Source organism: Pimephales promelas, chromosome 17 (genome assembly GCF_988280905.1).
Source record: "Pimephales promelas chromosome 17, fPimPro1.hap1.1, whole genome shotgun sequence".
Classification (NCBI taxonomy): domain Eukaryota; kingdom Metazoa; phylum Chordata; class Actinopteri; order Cypriniformes; family Leuciscidae; genus Pimephales; species Pimephales promelas.
In genome coordinates, this window is record NC_142785.1 from 682,402 (window position 1) to 707,145 (window position 24,744).

The following is a 24,744-nucleotide window of genomic DNA, read 5'->3' on the forward strand; positions in this document are numbered from 1 at the left end:
TTCAGCTGAACGGCTCATTTATTTGTTTGAATTACAGTATATACTTTTAATTTCAACCTTTTTTTCTCATTACTGTAATTCCGTGTACCACTATTGAAGCAAACTGCTCATTCTCACGTTCCTTACAGAATCGTCATGTTGTAAAAATGTAAAAACATAATGTGAAAGACATCACTGCTGTTGCTGTGTTTATCAGTCAAACATGTAGAACAACCACATGTGAACATCTACAGTATATTAGCATCTACTCCACCATTATTACATGAGATCTTACTATTGAAACACTCGTAGCGCCATCTACTGGAAGGACAGATGAACTAAAACACATTTTCTCAGCAAGTGCATTGAAAAACGAGTTTTAACAGCAAACACACAACATTAAAATGCCAACAACAGATTTAAGAAGCCTACAAAAAAAATGTTCATTATTCATTAGTACAAATACTTTGAAAATACAAACAAGTATGCTTTTGTTAAAAAAGGCTTTGGGAAGTGTAAAATACGGGATGCTGTGTGAGTAATCTCTGAGTGTGTAATAGGATCACTGTGCCCGCTGATCCTCCTCGGTGTCTTACAGTAATCTGCTGTTCTGGGATCAGCTCTTTCTCATTAATATGTGTAGTGAAGCTGGAGGGCTCGGCTCAGATCACGTCTCTATCCTCCTCGGTACACCACGATGTTCTTCTCGGTCTCGTACACCTTGACCTCGTACAGGCTGTCCGGCGGGAGAAGCTTCGCCATGCCGTCCCATATAAACACCGACAGGTTTTCTGTAGTGCTGCAATGAACACACACACACACACACATCATTATAGTGAGTGTATCATGACTGATATGTGGCGTTTAGGCTCAGTCGTACCTGACCACATCAGCAAAGTACGGGACGTCCCGGTCCAGGTTCTTATGGTCAAGAGGTTTCATGATGACCTCCTAAAAATATTACAATACATTTTATTTGTATTGCACTTTACATTAAGCAATCTCAGAGTGTTACAGAGCATATAGTAATATAACGCAATTAAAAAGGAAAAATAAATGCAAGTATAAAATATAACTAATTAACAACGTTGCATCTTTCATTGTAGAACGGCTAAAAGAGTTCACGAGCAAATTAAATGTAGATTCTTGTCTTTGCAATGACTGGGATTAAAGTGTCATATTTATCCTGAATGAACACAAAATGTGTATATTAACTTTAATATATAATAACTTGTACACAACTACAAGTTACTTTAATTTTGTATGTGTATATTTCCGTCAGTCTCTCGTGTGGTGGACTCGTGTGTTTTCTGTAAAGCTGCTTTGAATGGTGTGTGTTGTGAAAGCACTGTACAATGAACACGAGTTGGATTTATTTTTAGTGTGTGTAAACAGTGTGACCTCGATACACTCCTTCAGGTCCGTCAGGTTCATCACCATTCCTGTGTTTCTGTCGATCTATGAAACACACGAGCGTTGTTACACACACACACACACACACTCACGATCAACACAGATTTATAAATGTGAGCTAATACCTTTCCTCGAACCGTCACTTCAACTAGAAAACAAAAATATCATAAACATATTTACTTGTGTGCATGAAAAATGTATGATACATTCATTTCTAACGTGCTCCTAATAAATAACGGCTCACCTTTATAGTTATGACCATGGCCATTAGGATTGTTGCATTTCCCAAATATTCTTTTATTCTCCTCGTCACTTAAAGATTTGCTAAAAAAAGAAAAAATTATGAACAAATGAATAATAACAATAATAATAAATAAATACGTTTGACAAAGACTTGAAATAGGCCGATGTTGAAGACATTTATTGGTAAAATAAAGGTTTAGGCCGTTATTTTTATTATTATTTGCATACAGAATGAAACGTACAGTAGCGCAATGAAATGTTATACATGTATATGATGATATTACATTAGAGATTCAGTCACAATATTTTATATATTGATATTTATCTTTATGAAGACACATAACAATAGAAAACGTCTAAAGAAAATCATGTCATTAAAACAAAGAATAAACAATGCTTTCTAGGTCTTTGTTACTTTTGTTCTCATAAAAGAAAACAACGTATTTGAATAGTTTTTATCTTTTACTAACGTAAAGATCATTTATTCCAGTTTTATCCTAAATCTATTGAAAACTTTGCATAAAAACAAGTCCTCACTTTCACTAAAGCAACAGAAATCAATATCCGAATATCTCGAAATTAAAGATTTAAGAAGAAAGTGTAGGCTACTTTTACTTTATTAGGCTAATAAGAGAGATTATGCTAGCATCTCCTCCAGCTTATATGATATTTGTTTTTGCAGTTTGTCCTCAGTTAATTCAACAGTCTGATGATATTAATTTAGGTTTAGTCACTGTTGGAGAGTTATAGCAAATATGACATTAACAAGCTGAATAAGGGTTAGACGTACAGCCGTGATGACTGGGTTAAATTCGGGGAAATTGTGATTATATAAGACTGAATATATTTACAGTTAGCAGTCGGAAATTATCGGTTATAATCGTGATTAAGCATGAATAAGTCAAAAGATTCCATGAGTGTCAAACCATTTCATTAAAATGATTAATGTTTCTGTTAAACCAGTGACGGAAAGATTTATTAGTTATGGCGTTATTAAATGAAGGAGGCGTGAGGAGAAAATAATGTGAAATTTTCCAAGCGAGAGGTGAAATATGAGAGGGATTTTAGAAATATTATAGTCACATGATAACAGAAATGTTAGGCCACATGAAAGAACGAAGTCTTGTTTACATCCTCATAATAAAGCATCTGGATGTTTTAAACTACAATTCCCATAATTCCCTCGTGATGACGCGGCATGTTGCCGACTTTCCCTCGTGATGACGCGGCATGTTGCCGACTTGCAACAAGTAGTTTCAGTTTAAGAGGTGCATTACTATTGTAAAGCAATTTTTGAATAATAATTAAAAAAAAAAATAAATAAATAAATAAATAAAAAAGTTTCAGTTTAGGGTTAGAGAGTTTAGTGTTTGCTCTGTTCTTTGTATTTCATGTGGTTGTTAATAAAAAAAATAAAAATAAAAAAAGTAGTTTCAGTTTATTCATAATTTTCAAACTGGTTGTTGCTGGAATGGGATCCAGAAGGCGAAAGATTGTTCGAAGAGAGCATGGTTGAGTTATTATTCTGATGTGTTTGATATATGAGGTATGATAAGCCCCTTTTCCACCAAGCATTTTGAGAGCCGGTGCGCGAACCAGTTCTTCGTGTTTCGACAGCCAAAGAACCGGTTCGCGACCGGAAAAACTGGTTCCAAAGCGGCACTTAACTCTTTGCTGGACTAGAGCCGTTCTGTTAGCACGTCATGTTTACTTCGGGGGCTGGGGCGGGTTTAGATGTGCTCTAAACATATTTTCTGACAATCGCAAAGCCAGGAGAAACTGCAGAAACACGCAAGCGTTTTTATTTATTTATTTATTTTTTTATTTGAAACATAAGCAACGAAGAAAACAGTCACGATATAGAAAAAAATAAATGGAAAGAAAAAAGACACAAGACAGGGGTACATAACTTATCAGAAAAGATTACATATCAAACGAAAAGATTAAAAGACTTGCATATTTCAATTGTTTTTAAAGTTTTCTTGGTACACGAGTTAGAGATACTACCAACGCAATGTACTTGCGAGCGTTTCTAGCGACGTGCACAGTGACGTAACGACGTCGTTCCCTGGGCGAAAAACAAACAGGTTCTGCACGGGTTCGCAAGTTGAACCAACTCCGAACCAGCACCAGTTCCGAACCAGTTCTTTTTTCGGTGGAAATGGGTAATAGAGAGCTGTACCTGTGTAAGCGATGGCTCGCGCTGAAGCTCTGCACGCGAGTGATGAAGCCGACGCGCTCCGACATGTTCCCCTCAGAAACCTCTCCGTGTTTACAGTCCAGCGAGCTTTATTAGTCTGTGTTTAACGTTACGCTCCAGCCAGCTTTATAAGTCACAGATGCTCAATATCTGACACTTCAAATGGTTCAATGTTCAGTGGGGGCGTGGCTTAGCCGAGCCGCCTTTCATTTGCGCCAGAGCCGTTAGCTCTGATCATAATCGATTAGAGTGTGACATCAGCACTTTCCTCATGATCATCACGTGTCTTCTCACATCTGGACAAATGTCATATTATTCTATATCCACATAATCACTCTTATATTACAAATAACATTAAATGTTATGTATAATATATAAATGTGTGTTTGTGTGTGTGATATATATAAATAAAATATTAATTTAATATGTTAACAAAAGTTTATATATGTGTGTGTGTGTGTGTGTATAATATTAATAATACAATTAATAATACAAATGTCAATACATATAAAAGTAATATTTTATTTATATACACACATTATATTTTATTTTTCATTATATAATGAAAAATAAAACATAATATACATAATATGTAAATGTGTGTATATATAAATATAATATTACTTTATTTCATATATATGGGTAGTTGACGTGACGTGGCTTTTTCACCGTCACAGAAGATAAAAAATAATTTATTTCACATTTTCATCATTTAGAAAACTTTTTTTTTTTGTTTTACATGAATTTATTGTTTTAATACCAGAGTTACTTTTTATTTTTTTTTACAACTTTGAGCCAAATCTCAAACTCGTCCTATGGTGTGACGGGAGACAACATTTTTTTCATAAATATTACCTTTAATAAATAAAGAAAATAATGTTTAGAAATCTTAATGGGCGCTCCTGGCATAATTGTGCAAGTGTCTATTTCACTACTAAGTGGCCAATCATTTTCCTATATATATTTTTTTTATTAACATTAACATAGTTGCCATTGTGCAATAAAACATAAATAATGATTGAATTTTGTTTCTTGAACAAATAAACCAAAAATAATTAGTATTGCCTCTCAACATTGATCAGTCTCTAACTTCTAATCCCACACATTTGCATGAATTTAGATATACTGTATCAGGACGGACCACAGAACATGTGTTCAGCAACAGCATATTGTGAATTAATCCGAATGCATCAAATAAGCTCAAGAGGTTTCCTGCTGAGACATAAGTCTGATATATTCCTGGAAATCTCTCACTATCAAATCAGCCATAATCAGTATAATCATAATCACGCTTCATCCGCGGCTAATCCTCCGCGGGTTTAAAGAGCGGATCCTCGCGCTCGCCCTCAGTCTGGAGAGTGATTGGGAAGATGGGCAATGCTAAAAGTGGAGCCCTGTCCAGAGATCTCCTGGAGGACCTGAAGATGAACACCAAGTTCAGCGAGGAGCAGCTCTACGTGTGGTACCAGAAGTTCCTGAACGAGTGTCCGACGGGCCGCATCAGCCGCGAGCAGTTCGAGAGCATCTACGCCAGCTTCTTCCCCGACGCCGACCCCAAAGCCTACGCGCAACACGTCTTCAGGAGCTTCGACTCCGACAGCGACGGGACGCTGGACTTTAAAGGTGCGTATAGACATGTTACGCCCTTAGAACATGTGTGTGTGAAATCTCAGCTCAAAATATATATGTACAGATGATAACGTTTTTCTAAAGTTGCTTGCACTTTGGAACCGGTTTCAGGGTTTGCGTTCTCGAGTCACCAGGAGCGGTGTAGAGCGGTGTCGTGTTAGCGGCCAGTAACTTAATCACTAATGATCTTTGGAACGGAAGTGAATCAATCCAAACTAACTTTATCTGGACAATAGCTTTATTCTAGATCTGCTGTAAAGACTAAACACACTCTGTGACTGTAATCTCCTGTTATCACTGTAGAGATGCTGTGAAATGATCTGTGTTGTTAAAGCGCTGGATAAATGAAAGAGATTCGAGTAGCTTGTCAAATTTGCCGTTTTTGTGTGTATCCCTTTAAATGCAAATGAGCTTTAGCTCCGCCTCCGTTCAGTAGAGGGCGGAGCCTTCACACCAGCTTCAGAGACTCCAGCAATAACAGCGGATCTGACTGATCCAGGATCAGGAGTAACAGCAGCTTTAGCTCCGCCTTCCGGAGAGACTCAGGGAGAGCTGCACTTTTACACGTTTCTGAATGTTAGCGGAGACGTTTGTGTAGTTGTTGTGGAGTCACACTGATCATCTCATCATCATGTTGAACTCTTCCTCAAGTGTCCACAGTTCCTGAGACAGTGTTTATAAGACAGCGGTCACATGTTCTGCTCAATAGTGTTCAGTGTCGTCTGTGCTGACCACAGAACAGTTTCAGGCTCAGCTGGATCTTCTCCAGTGCGTTACAACTGGGCTCTCCCAGCAAGCAATTTTGCGTCTAAAAGACGTCTAATAGCCGTCAAAACATAGCCCAGACGTCTAGGCTAAATCAAGGCAAAATTTGGGCTGTCAGTGAAAATAGACGTCTAAATGTAGCCCAAGAATAGACTAGTCATCAATTAGACAACTATTAAACGACTAAATATACATGCAATAGACAACAAAATGGCTAAAAGATTCTTTTCACTCAAATATAACAGGTTCTCATAAATGACAAGCCATCCAATATATATATATATATATATATATATATATATATATATATATATATATATATATATATATATATATAAAAGGCTTTATTTAGCAAAAGAACAACATTACCTAACTTCAAAACATAAAAATTACCAAACCAAATATTAAAATTAAAAATATAAAATTATTTTAACATGAACAACTTAAGATAATAAAATAGAAAACTCTGTTGCTGCTGGGAAGTTGGTCATCACAGCATCTTAAGAATAAAATAATTAGCACAAGAAAAGAAAAGAAATTGTTGAAAGTACCTGTACGTTTTGTGTGTGTGTGTGTGTGTGTGTGTGTGTTCTGTTTAGGTTTTAATGCACATCTGATCTATTTGCATTATTGATATACTGCTGGATACTTTTTAGATTTGCTTATTTTATATAGCCAATCATGTGTATTTTTATGCTGTATTATAATATTAATTTGAAAGTTTCAAACTTGAATTAATGAGGGCATTTTGAATGAAACCTCATCTTATTGTGCTTGTACAATAACAAACATTATTCTACTCTATTAGCTTGCAGGCTCAGTCGGGGGCCAGTTCTCCTCTGGCTAACATTCATATTTTTTAAATATAAATATTAAATATAAATATTGTTTATATATAAAACGGCACCATAACAGCGGCGCTGGTGTGTGTGAACGCGCAGATTAAGGGGCGGGAATATTATATAAAACCCTCTTCATACGCCAGAAGGAACGAAATCTGATCGTAAATCTGCCATCAAACACTCACCAGAACACAGTTACTGGGTTTCACTGTTCACGGGTTCTGTCGGTAGAGGCGGTCGATTACAGCACACACACAAACACACGCACACGCACACGCACACGCACACGGAGAAAAGCAGACTTTCATGATATGTCCGTTTATAGAGTACATCGTGGCCCTGCACCTGACGTCCTCGGGGAAGACCGTGGAGAAGCTGGAGTGGGCCTTCGCTCTGTACGACGTGGACCGGAACGGCAGCATCACCAAAAACGAGATTCATGAAATAGTGAAGGTGAATGAAGACCAACTCAGACTCAGTTACTCACACACTACAAAGAAAGTTTTGAATGTTTTTTCTTACACTGTAAAAAATGTTATGTGTGTGTGTGTGTGTGTGTTCTTTAATGGAATCTACCTGAATAGATTATGTAAAACCCCCTACATTATTTTAGTTTATAAAACGGTTAGTTTTAATCGATGATTCTGATTGGTCAAAAGCTTTACTTTATTTACGATAAAACACATCTATGACCGCGTCACCCAACGGTTCTGTGTATCACTGCGCAACGCTGCGGTTCCTATGTTGTGTTTATTTGAGCTTTCATGCAGATTACACACCGGAGCGTTGTTGCTGTTCACGGTCAGGGACTATTTTTTTCTAGCGGAAGGAAGGCTTTTAGTGATTTTACTTCATGAAAGTTGCACTAATGCATTTTTTTTACTTGAATATTTTTATTGTGTGATAACCGTTTTATAAAACCAATAAGGTACTCGAGGCACGTGCTGTATCGTGAATAATGCTGCCTTCATGTGCTATGGTAATTATGGTAAATACCAAAAGCCGACGTGGAAAATGCACATGAACACCCCCTCATGTGGTATTTTCTACTGGGCAACTCCTAGAATATTTTGATGGACCAGTTGCCGAGATGAGATAACCTTTGAACTTTTCAAAATGTCAGAGAGCACCGCAAGAGTCGTGAATGGTAAAAATATATACTTCATGATCTAGAAAATATATAGCATATTATTTACCTTTTGAGTTTTGATAAATCATTTTCTTGCTGTTGCAGATGACTTAAGCAATCTTAAATAGTTTTAGCTAAATAACAGGTCTGGATCTCCGTCTTTTTACCACATTACGACAACAAAAGCACTTGAACGCAACACACTGTTAAATACCAGTTCACTAGCGGAAAATATCCTACTTTCCATAGCACGTGAACACAGCATTAGTAAATTACTACGGTAACAATCAAAACTTCACCAATGCTGTGGCTGTCTCTAAATAAAAAACGCATAACTTAACTAATTTATTTTTTTCCCTTAATTTTATCAGCTTAATCGGTTCCTCAATTCAAGACTTTCTTTAAAAAAAAATTGGAAATTGTATCTCTTGGTTTTATTAGTGAAATGTTCTCCTGAATCACAATTTTCTTAATGAAGTATACACTCTATTTTTAATGATCCCCTTCATTTATTAAATGAAAATGACAAGACCCATTTTTTACAGTGTAGAAACATTCCCTTTTGCAAACATTATGAGAATGTTCCTTTTGAATCTGAACGTTACAAAAGTTAAAAACGTTCAACTAAAACATTTCAGAAAAGTAAGTTTTATGACTGAAGCGTGTTTGTTCATAACTTTGAGAACCTTTGCTCCTCTTTCAGTCAATATTCAACATGATCTCCAAAGAAGACCAGAAAACACTCCCGGACGACGAGAACACCCCGGAAAAACGAACCGATAAAATTTGGGACTTTTTTGGGAAAAAAGAAAATGGTGAGTGACTGTTTGCACATGTAAATGTCTTAGAGATGACATGTAGAATCTGGAATCTGTAGTCAACACTTTTATCTCTTAAAAATCATCTAAAAAGATCACCAAAATGACATGTAACTCGACACCCTTGCCTCATTTAGCATGCACAGTTCTATGAATATGCAAATGAGCTCCGCCTTCACTCACTCACTCACTCAGAGATCCACTGGTTGACGATCACACGTCGATCTGATTGGTTACAAGGTGGTTTGTGACGTCAGAAACACCAGCGATTACGTGTTTTTGAGACTGTCTTTGGTTCACTGCAGTTTTAAGGAGGAAATACTTATCAACTTAAAGCATATTAAAAACACACACAGACACATAAACGCTGGATTTCACCACAGGGGGACTTACTCTTCAACAGAAAACCCTTTATTGAGCTTTAAGAATGCATTTGTTTGTGTCGTCAGGTAAGATAACAGAGGGAGAGTTCATCCATGGAGTTATGGGCAATAAGAACATCCTGCGGCTGATTCAGTTCGACGAGCCCCAGAAGGTCCAAGAAAGGCTCAAGGAGAAGAAGCAATGATGTGTTTGAATCACTGCGACTTGTTTAAGTTCAATCTGACTTTCTTAAATAATTAAAGTGTAAAAAGTGCATTCGTGCGCCGGTTACACGCCGACTGACAGGAACTCGAATCAGTGTGTGCCATGATGGAATATACATGTGCAAATGTTGTTTATTACCCCCACAACGGACAGGAATGCATGTAATGTGAAACACACGGATACAAGCAGTCCGTCGGCCATGTGACCACAGGGGTCAAAAGGTCACATTCACAGTCATCTCTGTGCAAACATGCCAATTATGCTAATAATCCACAACTTTGCCCATGTATGTAACAGTTATGCACACGTTTCATTTTAGTATTCTACTGTATTTTACTGTGAGTATTGTAGCGCGCTGTTGCTCTTCTACTAGTGTGCTTTCTTGTATAATTGAGTGAAGATATTTGCTAATAACTGTTCACTTTAATCGTGCTCCCTTTGCATTAATTGATTAAAATGCAGTGGCTCTTGATAGGCTAAATGCATATAATAAAATACATCTATCATTATTATCTGGCACTGTTAGGACAGTGAAAGGCAGCATGTAGCACATATGGAAACATGAACGCATGCCAAGATTAGCATTTCTGTCATTTTTGCACTACGAGTCGCAACATGATCTGGATAATATAAAGCATATACTGTCCGAGAGCGTCAATCACAGTGGGGTATAACACAAGAGGCCGGTTCTGAGCACTGCCATATCAAATAAACAACAGCAGTATTACAAAGCTTAGATTCGATTGTGGACCTTGCGTCATAAAATGTACAAAATTCACGTATCAAAAACATAACGGAAGCCATTTACTATGGAAGCTCGTTTCTGCCACGGAATAAAAACGAAAAAGGTCATTACGACAATTAATCACATCCAAAATAAAAGTGTTTACATAATATATGTGTGTGTACTGTGTATAATTATTTTCTATATATAAATAATTTTTTTTTTGTGCAAAAAACGTGTTATTTACATATAATATGAATTATATATACACATGTAAATATTTCTCAAATATATACATGCATGTGTGTGTATTTATATATGAAGAGTTCAGATGCAAAAGCCTCTAAGTGCCATTTGAAATTTCCTTCTTTAATGGTCATTTTTATCAAGCTTGTATATTTAAGTTCAGTAATTTCACTTAAATGGCAATGATAATTACCTATGAATTGCTATTTAAGTGAAATTACTGAACTTAAATATACAAGTTTGATAAAAAATCATCATTAAAGAAGAAAATTTCAAATGGCATTTAGAGGCTTTTGCATCTGAACTCTTCATATATATATATATATTAATTAATTATGCACAGCACACACACATATATTATGTAAACAATCTTTTATTTTGGATGTGATTAATCGTTGCACAGCCTACACTGAGAAAACAATATGATCAATAAGTTATGATAACACATTGCTTTAACTCATCAAAATACGTTTTTTTTTTTTAAATGAGTGTAAATTGCAACTTTTTATCTCACGATTTACAAATAAAAAATGTATATTACGCGATTCCGACGTTTTTCTCAGATATGATCATTATGAAGTCCGAATTGCAGAGTCAGAATCGTGATTAAAGTCACAATTACCTTTTTTTATTCTGTGGCGTAAACAGCCTTGAATAATTTACAGTGGTTAAAGATTGGAAATATACATCCCTAATTACATATTTACATAAAAATGAGTGTCAGAACTCGCTCTCCTCGATGATCTCCTCCATCGTCTCTCCTAAAGTCATTTCCCCGTCGCTGCTGGACAAACTCTTCCTCGTGTAGAACTCCAGGCCTAAGCTCCGCCCACAGGCCAGGTCCTCTGCTGATTGGTCGGTCACCTGCGGATGCACCTGTGAGGGGGCGTGGCCTCCGTCCTCGTTGGATTGGCTCTGCTCTTGGGTTTGTCCTGAACTCTTGTGCGAACACTTCCACAGGTGTTTGGGGTGGATGTCCGTGAAGCAGTTGTGGACCTCGCAGTGATTGGAGGACAGGAACAGCTGCCAGCGCTTCTTCAGCTCCGCCTGCACCTGCACATGTGGACAGAACAGGGCATTATGGGAAGACATCTGAACTCTCTCACTCGCGCCGCACGACTAATCCCACGAACCGATTGGGCAAAGCCTGCGATTATTTTACGTGCAGCTTGTCAGTGAAGTACGACTGATGAGTCTCACACACACACACATGTCCCTCTGAACACTAGAGGGCGTCTTATACACACCACATATTTTCCATACAGGAAAAGCGTGTTATTAAATGTCGACTTTTGTTGGACAAGAGGTTCATAATTGCGTCTCATGTCTTTCTCAAACGCCCGTTACAAGCGACTCAAACTCTGAGCCGTGCTTCACTGACACGCTGCACATAACTAATAATCACAGCCTGGGTTTCAGTGCGATTACATGTAAGTTGTGATTAATCGTGCAGCGCCGTCTCACTTTCGAAACGCCCCAAACGTACCTCTCCGTTGGCGAAGCAGTACAGCACTGCGACTAGCAGACCCTGTGGACGAACAGAGCTCGCGGTTAGAGGCGTCCTGAGTCGGGAGAGGACAAGCGAGGGGATCGCTCACCTGGAACGAGCTCAGGGTCAGGTGGACGAAGTTTCGAGCGTAGCGGTTGCTTCCTTCCACTGATTCGTCGATGATGATGGTGAAGACGATCTCGTGGATCCCGAGCAGAGGAATCAACACGAGCGTTGCTCTGGCTAAACTGTGCAAACCGCGTGAAATCTGTGAGTTTTCATCATGGATGCACATTTTTGCCCGATGCGATAACCGATTACTCCAATCTGACGACCAATTTGTACGAGAGATTAAAAGGTGGCTAATTTGTACGAATTTAGTACGATTTGTCTAAACCCACGTCTTGGATAAGAATTCATACGAATTTGGTAACTCGTAAAATATGTACGAATTAGCAAAAATCTTGCGTATTTGAACGAGTTGGGTCGCATGAATTTGTACGATTTAGCCACCTCTTAAAATTCATATGAATTGCTGAGATCGGGTTGATAACCGATATATCGGTCGATAAATCTAAATACAAATTTTGACATAATTTTTGAGAGCCTGATTACAAAAACAAAAGTCTCATCATGTCCCAATCACACAATTATAATGTTATGAAGCCGATATGACAGACTTGCTCTGCACTTTAACTCTATTTTCCTTCGTGATTTCAATCATATTTCAAGCAATTCAAACCAATCATGTTGAACCGTGCGCATCTGAAGAGTCTCAGCTGAAGGAAATAATACATTATTTATCAGCTTTAATATATTGACCAAATGTTCTTATCAGGCCGATACCGATAACATTAAAAATGAGCATATTAACATTAGCTTTAGGCGAGCACGACTGACCTGTAACGGTAGTCCGTGAACTTCACCTGGTCGGCCTTTAACTTGGACAGCAAAAGTCGGATGATTTTGAGGAAAATGCAAAAAATGACCTGAAAGACAAACAAGCTTTATTATATTTTCTCCACACATATAAAATGTACTCCAACATTTACTAAATGAGACAAAGGGATCGTTAAATTTTAACGATCTGAAACACAAGTATCAAGCGCGACTTCATATCTCGCAATTCTGACTTTATATCACAACTATATATTTGCAATTGCAACTATATATCTCGCAATTCTGACTTTAGGGGAGCGCGGGGTTAAATGTAATACGGACTTTTCACATAGTTCATCAGGATCAAGCAGGCTGTCTTTCTGCTCTTTTCCTCTTTTCTGCTCCCGCGAATTTGCGGAAAGGTTTGATTATATTTCGTGAAGATACTGGACAAAGACTGTTTTGACACCATGAAAGTAAATGTTTTCATCATATATTTTCTGAGTTGGGTGTATACGTTTCCAAATCTAACTTTATATTGTCTTGTTGGCTCAAACACAGCACCATTTTGAAACATGTCAGCAATTCCTAGCGACTGTTAGCTAGGCTTAAAATATGTAATACACAGCGGGGTTAGTACTAACACAGAGTTACAAACAAGCCGCCAAGTGTACAATGATAATCAAATGAAAACGGAGCCACACAACTTTTCAGGTTTGAGTATTTATTTATTCATCTAACTTTGTTGAACTTTCACAAACAATGTTGGAATTTAAAATGTTGAAAATTTAGTGTACTATGAATGATAAAAATATGGCATGTTCTTAATGCAATAAACACTTTTACATTTTTATTTTAAGCTCATTTGTATTATTATTAATAATAATAATAATTGTACATCATGCAGCTGCCACACACAAATCTAATTTAATTGCAATTACAATATTTTATAATTTTATTTATTATTATTTATTGCAAAACTGTGCAGCCTTTTTCTATGTCTCTATCTATGATATTGATCCACAATAGAAGGATGATTGGATGAGGGATGGATGTATGGATATCTGTCTATACAGATGCACAAACAATATCAAACTATACAAATAAAATAGTCCTGAAGTGTTACAACTAACCCCTGTGTCTGTTACAATTAAGTTGCAACATTTGCACTTCTGTCACTTTCAGTCTAACTGTACGAAAATGGTAGGTCCTAGAAAAAAACTTTAAGTGTTCATTTGTAGCAGAGATGTTTATGTTGCTTGTGTAAAAAAAATATTAATCTAACCTAATTATTTTTAATCAACTGAGCCAAAACCAAAATGCGTGCCCCGCTCTGCCCTATATCTTGCAATTCTGAGAAATATGAGCTGTAAACTTGAAATTGTGAGATAAAAAGTCGCAATTACCTTTTTTATTTTTCATTCTGTGGCGGAAACAAGCTTCCATAAATCAGCGTTTGACGTTTGCATGATTCGATTTTCAGCAGGATTGAGTGTTAATGAGGTTTTGATCTAATTATAGTGATGCACATTTTCATGGTATGTTTCTGAGAGTAAAGCGCAGAAGGTTCAGAGCGCCTGCGGTAACACACTGTGACCGTGGTGTTGCGCTCGTGACCAGCATGAGGCGCGCCGGCACGAGGATCACTAAACACAGCAGAGCATGACGGAAACAAGACACGTGTAATGAAGTCAGGCATCTTACTCACGATCACTGACAGTGTTATTGGGCCTCGGATTATCCACCAGATCCATCGGATATTGTTCAACCAACAGCTTTACAAAAGAACACATGCAATGCATTATATTAGGCAGATGTAGCCTTATAACCATTAACAGGCAAGGCAAGTTTATTTATATTGCACAATGTTAAGTGCTTTACATAATCAGAAGAAACACAAATAAAAAAGGGGATAAAATATATTAAAACTTATAATAGAATAGCATAAGAATATGGAAACACTTTACAAAGAAGTGCCATTAGTTTGGTAACATGAACTGTTTTTAAAGCATTTATTATTCTTTGATAATGTTAGTAAAAATATAGTTAATGTAGTTACAGTTATGTAAATGTATTAATAAATGTTGATTATTAACATAATAATTAACATGAACCAATGTTAACAAATGAAACTTTATAGTAAAGTGTTACCAAATTTATTTTTATTGTGTTGAATAATATAGCACTGTAAAAAAAGATTATTTTTTTTCAAGTTGCAAATGAACATAATTAGCGTACGTCTTTTTATCAAATCAATCAATTTCAAAGTTTAAAACTGCAGATTTTTGTAATTATTTGAGAAACGCACAAGCAATTTTTTTCTTTCAGTGAATCGTTGCGTTATTCTACTATACAACACATTATTTTCTGTATTACGTGCAAAACTGTCTTTTAAAGTGGCGAGTAAGAAAGGCACGTACCTTTTATTTTCATATAAAGTTTTGGTTACGGTCCAGGGGATCACGAACAATAATGGAGTTCCTGAATGAGTTGGTTGAATGAAGTATTAATAAAGTCATTTGTGTAAGATGCATTATAAAAGTATTTCTAATGCATTAATTAAAGCAAATATTACAAAGCTTTGCTTACAATTATTTATGAATAGAAAAGCACTAGAACATACATTATGAACACCTTTATAATGCATTATACATAAGGGCTTGGAGTAAAGTCATCTTTAAACGCGTGACAAGGGTAGTTGTGTATTACGGACGAGTCGCACCCCATCCGATGAGCATGTACTTCTTCAGGAGTCTCTTGCGGGTCAGCACGGCCGTGAACAGAAGCGTGTGCAGGAAGATCGCCTCCACTAGAAGCCAGAAGTAATTACATCCCACAAAATATTCCAGCGACACCTTCGAGGCCTTGCAGAGGAAAGAAATCTGGAGGGTTGACATTATATTACTGCATGTTTTGTGCATCTACACAGAGAAACAGCGAACAGTCAGACAAACTGTGCTGTTCTTCCTGAGGACTTCGGTCTGCTTTCCAGTCCAAATATCTAAACATTCTTACATCAAGATGCGTTCAGTAAAGATATTAAGTCTCGTTAAAGGGGGAGTTAATCAAAATGAAGTGAGTGGATGCTTAAAGGAGTAGTCCACCTTTTGCTGATAATTTACTCGCCCCCGTGTCATCCAAGATGTCCATGTCTTTCTTTCTTCAGTCGAAAAGAAATTAAGGTTTTTGATGAAAACATTCCAGGATTTTCTCCATATAATGGACTTCAATGGGGTCCAAACGGTTCAAGGTCCAAAAGACAGTTTCAGTGCAAACTACAAACTGTTCAAAGGGCTTTAAACGACTCCAGACGATGAATAAGAGTCTTATCAAGCGAAACGATCGCTCATTTAATAAATAAAGAACAAAGTTATTTGGTTCATTCGGCGAAAGAAACGAACGAATTGATTCGGAAAAAGATTTGTTCATTTTGATGAACGAGTTCGAACAGGAGTGCGTTACAGAACAGAGCAAGGCGAGCATTTGAGCTTATAAAACTTAAACTTTGTTATTTATTTATTAAATGAGCGATCGTTTCGCTTGATAAGACCCTTATTCATCGTCTGGAGTCGTTTAAAACCCTTTGAACCATTTGTAGTTTGCACATTTGCACCTTGAACCGTTTGGACCCCATTGAAGTCCATTATATGGAGAAAATCCTGGAATGTTTTCGTCAAAAACCTTAATTTCTTTTCGACTGAAGAAAGAAAGACATGGACATCTTGGATGACACGGGGGCGAGTAAATTATCAGCAAAAGTACTCCTTTAAAAATGCAAAATGACCTGAACAAGATTATTATTTTTTACCCCATTGGCGTTTAATTATGCTTGTTTCACATAATTGCACTACTTTAGTAAATGCATCTTGATTTCAGAAACGTTTGACTAGAAAGCAGACACAAGTCCTCCGTAAGAAAGCCATGTTGTCACACAGAAGTGAAAGCGAACACGAATGAGGGTTTCTGTACCGCAGATTTGGTGTAGCTGTTCCACCCCAGCTCGTCCCTGGGAAGGTTGGTGTACGTGACTTGTAACACAACCTCTTTGGTAATTACGGCTGTCGCTCTAAATATGAACGATACAAAGAGATTCATGTGGATGTAGTTCCTCGTACAGTGAAGCTTCCTGAAAACAACGGGTAAAAATAGTTTACTGCTTGGTTAGGGACAAATGAAATTAGTATCAGATATCTCGGGACGAGTGAATCAGTTTGATCAATGAAAACAAAGGCGCTGGAAATGCATGCAGATAAATCTAATCACGCCAGTCCTCGACAGAGAACATTGGTGAAACCTAAACACGATTCGAGAGACCATGAAACATGATCTTTTACCAGTTAGATTGTATTATTAGAAGTTTGCAAACTATCTTAACCCTTGTGCTGCATTAGATTTTTAACACCGTTGAGTGCATTAAGGACCAAAAATGGCCACATATTAAACATTGCCTAAAATATTATATATTATTATTATTTTCCACTTTTACCAAGTTAAATCTTTTAACCAGCATCAGTCCTCATCATAACTACCAAAAATGTATTCAATTTCAGGATTTTAACCCTTTAATTACCAGTTTTGTTTGCGAAACCATCGATTTGTATAAGAGGAAAAAACACAAAAATTCAATTATTTTCAATAAACTAAATGCAAAGAGAAAACTTTAGATTTGGATTATCACAGTCCCACTTTGCAAAAAATCCCACTTAGCGCGTTAGAGACCAAAAATGGCCACCTATTAAACATTGCCTATTGCCTAAAATAAGGTGCATTTCCACCCATAGGGAATAAATATGTAGTGACGTCATCACTATATAATGCAAATATAATGCTTTTGCTTCAAAACGAAAGGATGTTTGTGCAAAAATCATGTTTCATGTATTACTGATTTAAACAACGTTTTAATGGGTTTCAATGGGCCATTTTTGGTCTTTATGGTGCTGAGTGTTACTATTTGATCTACACAGTGTGTGTTATACATATTTTGCAAAATGGGATCACATTTTTTACATGTATCCAAAAAGTCACAATTTTGCCAAATTTCATACCATTTGCATTAAAAACAGCCAAAATGGTCAAAGAAATTAAACTGCAAAAGACCAAAAATGTCCCTAATGCAGCATAAGGGTTAAAGTGCCCATATTTAGCTTTTTTGGGATGTAGTGTGAAATAAGTGCAGATAAATGGAGTTATTTGTGTCCTAAGCGATTTTGAAACGAGTCCTCAGTAATTCCAGTCACATAGGTTTGTAATGATGCCCGCCTCTGGTCCTGATTGGCTGAGCAGCGTCTCTTAGCTCCGCCCTCAAACACTGTAGTGTATCTGAGACTGGGAGAGTTCGGCTCGTGTAGTTCACTGTGATCAAGAGCTGAGATTCCGATATGATAATGAGCGTTCTGACCAATCAGAGCAGAGCGGCTCTCAGAGAGGCGGGGCTTAGCTTCGACGGAAGCGTTTCAGACACTGAGAGGAAAGAGCTGAAGCTGCAGTGGAGATTATGAGGAAATCAGTGTTTCTGAGCTGGAATGATGTAAACCTGTTAGAGGAGACGCTAAAACCTCTAAAATAGCAGAATAGGGGCACTTTAAAGTTACATTCTTCCTATATGAAACCCAACACTGAGCCCTGCAGAACTCACCTCAGCAGACTCATGATGAGAACAGCCAAGCAGAGCGAGGAGAAGGACAGCGAGTATCCGACGATGGACAGGACTCGCAGCACGGACTGCCGAAACACCTCCTCCTCCTGTGTGCGCAGGGCGTCGCTGTAAACACTGGGCCGTGATGGACACCATGCTTTAATGTGTGCGAGCTATATTCACCTCAGACTTGAAATAATACTGGTTTTCGCACTCGGACTGGTTTCTCCAGACGCTGCTGGAGTTCTCCTCAGTTTTCCAGGCGCCGTTGATCATGCATTCCTTATACACACTTCCAGCAGCTCCTGACAACAACCGTACAGGTTAGAAAATTATTGGGAACTGATAATTTACCCGCCCCCGTGTCATCCAAGATGTCCATGTCTTTCTTTCTTCAGTCGAAAAGAAATGAAGGTTTTTGATGAAAACATTCCAGGATTTTCTCCATATAATGGACTTCAATGGGGTCCAAACGGTTCAAGGTCCAAAAGACAGTTTCAGTGCAAACTACAAACTGTTCAAAGGGCTTTAAACGACTCCAGACGATGAATAAGGGTCTTATCAAGCGAAACAAACGCTCATTTAATAAATAAAGAACAAAGTTTAAGTTTTATAAGCTCAAATGCTCGTCTTGCTCTGTTCTGTGATGCGCGTTCGTGACTCTCCTGTTCAACAAAATAAACAAATCTTTTTCCGAATCAATTCGTTCGCTTCTTTCGCCGAATGAACCAAATGACTCGGAAAAAGATTTGTTCATTTTGATGAACATTCAGAACAAAGCAAGGCGAGCGTTTGAGCTTATAAAACTTAAACTTTGTTATTTATTTATTTATTAAATGAGCGATCGTTTCGCTTGATAAGACCCTTATTCATCGTCTGGAGTCGTTTAAAGCCCTTTGAACAGTTTGTAGTTTGCACTGAAACTGTCTTTTGCACCTTGAACCTTTTGGTCCCCATTGAAGTCCATTATGTGGAGAAAATCCTGGAATGTTTTCATTAAAAACCTTAATTTCTTTTCGACTGAAGAAAGAAAGACATGGACATCTGGACACTTTTCAAAAGTGAACTACTCCTTTAAATAATATTAGGCTGTGACATGATTGAACCCTTTTTAAATGTAATTGTTAAAAGTGTAAAAGACAGGAGACCTTCTCGGATCCACGGGAGATACGGAGGACAGGGAACGGACACGATGCCGGGAGACGAGTGCGGCCAGCACGCAAACACGTCAAACGTTCCGTTGCAGAAGATTCCTGTGGAGCGATCCGTACAGTGACTTCTGTTAAACATAATAACTTCCACAGCAGACATTTATTACACATGTCATCTCCTCCCGCAGCTTCACTCACCAGTGCCAGTCGGCAGAGAGGCTTTCAGGAAGCGTGTGCAGTTCTCCTGATATTCCCCACGCTTATAGATCACATCGTCCAGCATGGAGCCCATGACCTTCACACGTCAACATAAACACGGGGTTAACTTGCTGTGTGTGTGTATTCCTGTCATAATGAGAGCTGATGGCACTGTTAATAAATGCTTAAATGCTCAACATTACGTCCTCCAGCTTTTATCAGGACACAATATTAATGATTGGCGAGCGGTGTGAGGCTGTGACTGGAGGAGATATTAAACATCTTCAATGAACACATCAATATTTACATTCTTCCCATTTTACAATGCCAGCTCCTGAACATCGGTTTAGAGTGAGAAACACACACACACACACACGTTTCTCTGCTATGTACATACAATACTAGAAGAAATAAAACACTGGAGGTGCTTTTCCTTCATTAACACAACTTATATTGTAGATTCACGATAATATTCCATCTGTAAATACGTTATACTAGACTATTCAACGGCCAACTTCAGGTAACTTTGCAAGTAGAGTTCGAGTAGATCGTCTGCTTAAATACAGTGTATCTGGACTGTACATGTCTTATCCTACTAGCGCGAACCCGAACCAAACAGTTGCAAAGTAACTTACAGCGTTGAAATAAAGAGCAACTCAGTATCATAAGAACACGCCATCCTGAGCCGACAAATATAAAGCTTTTATAGGACAGACGTGAAAGATATGCGATGCTCTGTGAACGGATTCGGCTTAATCTGATATTCAACATTTACTCAAACTTTCATTTCGGTGTTAAAGGAGTAGTTCACTTTTGAAAAACTTTTGCTGATGATTTACTCGCCCCCATGTCATCCAAGATGTCCATGTCTTTCTTTCTTCAGTCGAAAAGAAATGAAGGTTTTTGATGAAAACATTCCAGGATTTTCTCCATATAATGGACTTCAATGGGGTCCAAACGGTTCAAGGTCCAAAAGACAGTTTCAGTGCAAACTACAAACTGTTCAAAGGGCTTTAAACGACTCCAGACGATGAATAAGGGTCTTATCAAGCGAAACGATCGCTCGTTTAATAAATAAATAACAAAGATCAAGTTTTATAAGCTCAAATGGTCACCTTGCTCTGTTCTGTGATGCGCGTTCGTGACTCTCCTAAAAATGAACGAATCTTTTCCCGAGTCATTTGGTTCATTCAACGAACGAAACGAACAATTTGACTCGGAAAAAGATGAAAAGATGAAGATGAAAGGTGAAAATTTTGATGAACAAGAGAGTCATGAACAGAGCAAGGCGAGCATTTGAGCTTATAAAACTTAAACTTTGTTATTTATTTATTAAATGAGCGATCGTTTCGCTTGATAAGACCCTTATTCATCGTCTGGAGTCGTTTAAAGCCCTTTGAACAGTTTGTAGTTTGCACTGAAACTGTCTTTTGGACCTTGAACCGTTTGGACCCCATTGAAGTCCATTATATGGAGAAAATCCTGGAATGTTTTCATCAAAAACCTTAATTTCTTTTCGACTGAAGAAAGAAAGACATGGACATCTTGGATGACATGGGGGCGAGTAAATTATCAGCAAAAGTTTCTTTTTTTAAAGTGAACTACTCCTTTAAACCTGCTGTAATATGGCGAGACGGAGAGTTACGAGCTTCTACTGTAATTCTCCTGAACTCTCAAAGATTGCACAAAACCGCACAGCGTATGATGACGTTTGACACTGTTGTGAAAGTGACTAACATGCACGTTTGTGTGTGTATTGATTCATCTTTTCAACAGCAAAACGTCTTTGAAATAACATCTCAGCACTCTTAGATTCACCTCGACACTAAACACTGATCAGAGAGCAGCCGCACATTACAAAACTGAAGATAAATGTGTGTTTCTGAAGATCAGGCTCAGACTTCAACACTAATCACCTCGTCTCTCGATGTTCGGTGAACGTTCAGATATACGAGCGTTAAACTACAACATGCGTCTGATATCTGTTAGCAATAAAGTCTTTCGTGAACGCTGGTTAATGAACTCATATTAATGAGCATTTGTTACAATATTTAATTTTTAATAATATCAGTTGATAAAACAACTGTTCATGTTAAAATGATCATTAACTAAAAGTCACTGAAGTCACTGAATTCTTCTTTTTTTGTTATTATTAACATCTTATTTTAGAGGTCTAATGTATTGTTAATGAACTGCACTAATATTATTAATGCTATTAGGTTAACTAACTAGAGTTTTTACTAGAAAGACTATTTTTACTAGACATTACTTGCAAAGAAATGCTGAATTTAACATGTTTTACATATTTTTTATTTAACATTTTAAAATATAAAAACTATATTAAAATATATTTAAAGTATTTTCTGCTGAGAAATCATATTTACGTGCTGTTTAATTCACAAAACTATTTAAAACATGATTAAAACTAAGTCCATAGAGTGATAGAACCCTAAATCTTCTACATGGATATGTTATAAGACAAAGTCAAAATATAAAATAACAAAAAAAGGTTAACTAAGTAGAGTTTTTACTAGAATGACTATTTTTACTAGACATTACTTGCAAAGATATCCTGAATTTAACATGTTTGACATATATATTTTTATTTAACATTTTAAAATATAAAAACAGAAATATAGTACTTAATAGTAAAATGTACCACAATGTAAAGTTTTTCCTATGGAAAAAATCACTAATACTATTTTATCTATTAAATCCTATTCTTTTATCAACTACAAAACTGGAATAAAACTGGTGTTTAACTTTAAAACAACTTTCACTGGTAAATTTCACAAATAATTACATTAGGTCACACTTTATAATAAGTTCATTAGTGAACATGAACTAATAATGAACAATATTCATCAGCATTTATTAATCTTAGTTCATATTAATCTCAACATTTACTAATACGTTATTAAAATCAAAGGTTGTATTAGTTAACATTAATTAATGCACTAACATGAACAAACAATGAACAGCTGGATTATTATTAGCTAACATTAACAAAGATTAATAAACACTGTAACAAATGTACACATTACGTAATGAACCTTATAGTTACCAAATTATATATTCACTACCGTCCAAATTTTGGAATAATTACGATTAGCTAATGTTTACGAAAGAACACCAAGGCTGCATTTAATTGTTAAAAAATACAGTAAAAAATGGAGAAAAATTATTATACTTATTAATTACAAAACTTTTGACACACAGTGTAAATTATATATATATATATATATATATATATATATATATATATATATGAAGAGTTCAGATGCAAAAGCCTCTAAATGCCATTTTAAATGTTTTTCTTTAATGATGATTTTTTATCAAACTTGTATATTAATTTCAGTAATTTCACTTAAATAACAATTAATAGGTAATTATCATTGCCATTTAAGTGAAATTACTGAACTTAAATATACAAGCTTGATAAAAATGATCATTCTAGAAGAAAATTTCAAATGGCACTTAGAGGCTTTTACATCTGAACTCTTCATATATATATATATATATATATATATATATATATATATATACACACACTCTCTCTCTATATAAATATATATAAATGTTAACTAATGAACCTTATTGTAAAGTGTTACAGAAATGAAATATAACACAGTTTGAAAACTCCAGAAAAGTGTCAAACTCAGTGTAAATCAAAGGATGAATTTCCCACAAATTGAAGAAATCTTGCAATAGCTTAATAATGTGCCGTCATCCCTGCCCCATGCACAGCTTGTTTTCAGTGTTTTGACTGTGTGTGTGTGTGTGTGTGGATCATGAACTGACCTGAGTGCAGAGAAGCGCCGTGAGAGAAGAGCACAGCACAAGCTCCGTCCGCATGGCTCCACATCCACATGTCCACGACCCGAGCCTCCGACACACACACGACCCGACGAGCTGCAGACCTCACTGAGCGAGTGTGTGTGTGTGTGTGTGTGTGTCCTCACTCACAGGTCCACACTCTCCAGCCAATCAGCAGCTGCAGCTCCTGAGAGGAAGAAGAAGAGGCAGAGTTAATCCGATCCTCAAAACTATAAAACCGCACGGCTCCATATAAACTGGACACGTGTCTCAAATTATTGAACAATTCTTTCATATTTAACGGGTTATTTCAAGTGTTTTCTGCTGAAAAATCATATTTACGTGCTGTTTAATTCATAAAACATGATTAAAACTAAGTCCATAAAGTGATGGAACCGTAAATCTTCTACATGAACATGTTATAAGACAAATTCAAAATATAAAATAACAAAAAAAATGAAAAATACTTCACATGGATTTCAGGGCTGTCAAACGATTAATCGCATCCAGAATAAAAGTTTGTGTTTACATAATATACAGTATGTGGATGCACTGTGTATAATTATTTTGTATATATAAATACAAACACACACATGCATGCATATATTTAAGAAAATGTGTTATTCATATATAAAATATTTATATTCATATAATATAGATTATGTATTTATATATATATACAGAATTTAAGCGCAAATATTTCTTAAATATATACATGCATGCATAGGTATTTATATATACAAAATAATTATATACAGCACACACAAATATATTATGTAAACACAGACTTTTATTTTGGATGCGATTAATCGCAATTAATTTTTGCACAGCCCTAATATATATATAATATAAATTATATATAAATATCCATACAGTATACACATGAAAATATTTCTTAAATATACAAGCATGTGTGTGTATTCATATATATAAAATAATTGCACCCACATATATTATGTAAACACAAACTTTTGGATCTGATTAATCGTTTGACAGCCCT

At 36.5% G+C, this 24,744-nt stretch overlaps 3 protein-coding genes across 8 annotated transcripts; 1 reads left to right on the top strand and 2 right to left on the bottom strand.

The window, feature by feature from the left end:
* pts (6-pyruvoyltetrahydropterin synthase) lies at positions 1–4,096 on the bottom strand. 2 transcript variants are annotated; one of them, XM_039653888.2, is made up of 6 exons: positions 3,818–4,096; positions 1,637–1,716; positions 1,518–1,540; positions 1,381–1,437; positions 860–930; positions 1–778 (listed from the first exon to the last, which is right to left on the bottom strand). In XM_039653888.2, the coding sequence occupies exons 1-6, from the start codon at positions 3,880–3,882 to the stop codon at positions 655–657; spliced, it is 420 nt and encodes a 139-aa protein (XP_039509822.1). In that variant the 5' UTR covers positions 3,883–4,096; the 3' UTR covers positions 1–654. The 2 variants fall into 2 exon arrangements, with proteins under 2 accessions (XP_039509822.1, XP_088977864.1); XM_089121738.1 differs by lacking the exon at positions 1,381–1,437.
* A 1,070-nt stretch (positions 4,097–5,166) lies between these two features.
* On the top strand, positions 5,167–10,380 carry rcvrnb (recoverin b). The gene is made up of 4 exons (XM_039653670.2): positions 5,167–5,458; positions 7,397–7,524; positions 8,904–9,015; positions 9,468–10,380. Exons 1-4 carry the CDS (start codon positions 5,206–5,208, stop codon positions 9,584–9,586), a joined length of 612 nt encoding a protein of 203 aa, XP_039509604.1. The 5' UTR covers positions 5,167–5,205; the 3' UTR covers positions 9,587–10,380.
* Positions 10,381–10,856: 476 nt separating this feature from the next.
* Positions 10,857–23,931, bottom strand: glp2r (glucagon-like peptide 2 receptor). 5 transcript variants are annotated; one of them, XM_039653667.2, is made up of 13 exons: positions 23,730–23,931; positions 19,929–20,025; positions 19,728–19,832; positions 18,763–18,884; positions 18,580–18,686; positions 16,914–17,070; positions 15,667–15,826; positions 15,365–15,425; positions 14,653–14,719; positions 12,966–13,054; positions 12,175–12,313; positions 12,063–12,104; positions 10,858–11,629 (listed from the first exon to the last, which is right to left on the bottom strand). In XM_039653667.2, the coding sequence occupies exons 1-13, from the start codon at positions 23,781–23,783 to the stop codon at positions 11,297–11,299; spliced, it is 1,533 nt and encodes a 510-aa protein (XP_039509601.2). In that variant the 5' UTR covers positions 23,784–23,931; the 3' UTR covers positions 10,858–11,296. The 5 variants fall into 5 exon arrangements, with proteins under 5 accessions (XP_039509599.2, XP_039509601.2, XP_039509600.2 ...); XM_039653666.2 differs by having other exon boundaries at positions 14,649–14,719; XM_039653665.2 differs by having other exon boundaries at positions 10,857–11,629; positions 12,063–12,313; positions 16,914–17,010; positions 23,730–23,920.
* Positions 23,932–24,744: the final 813 nt, after the last annotated feature.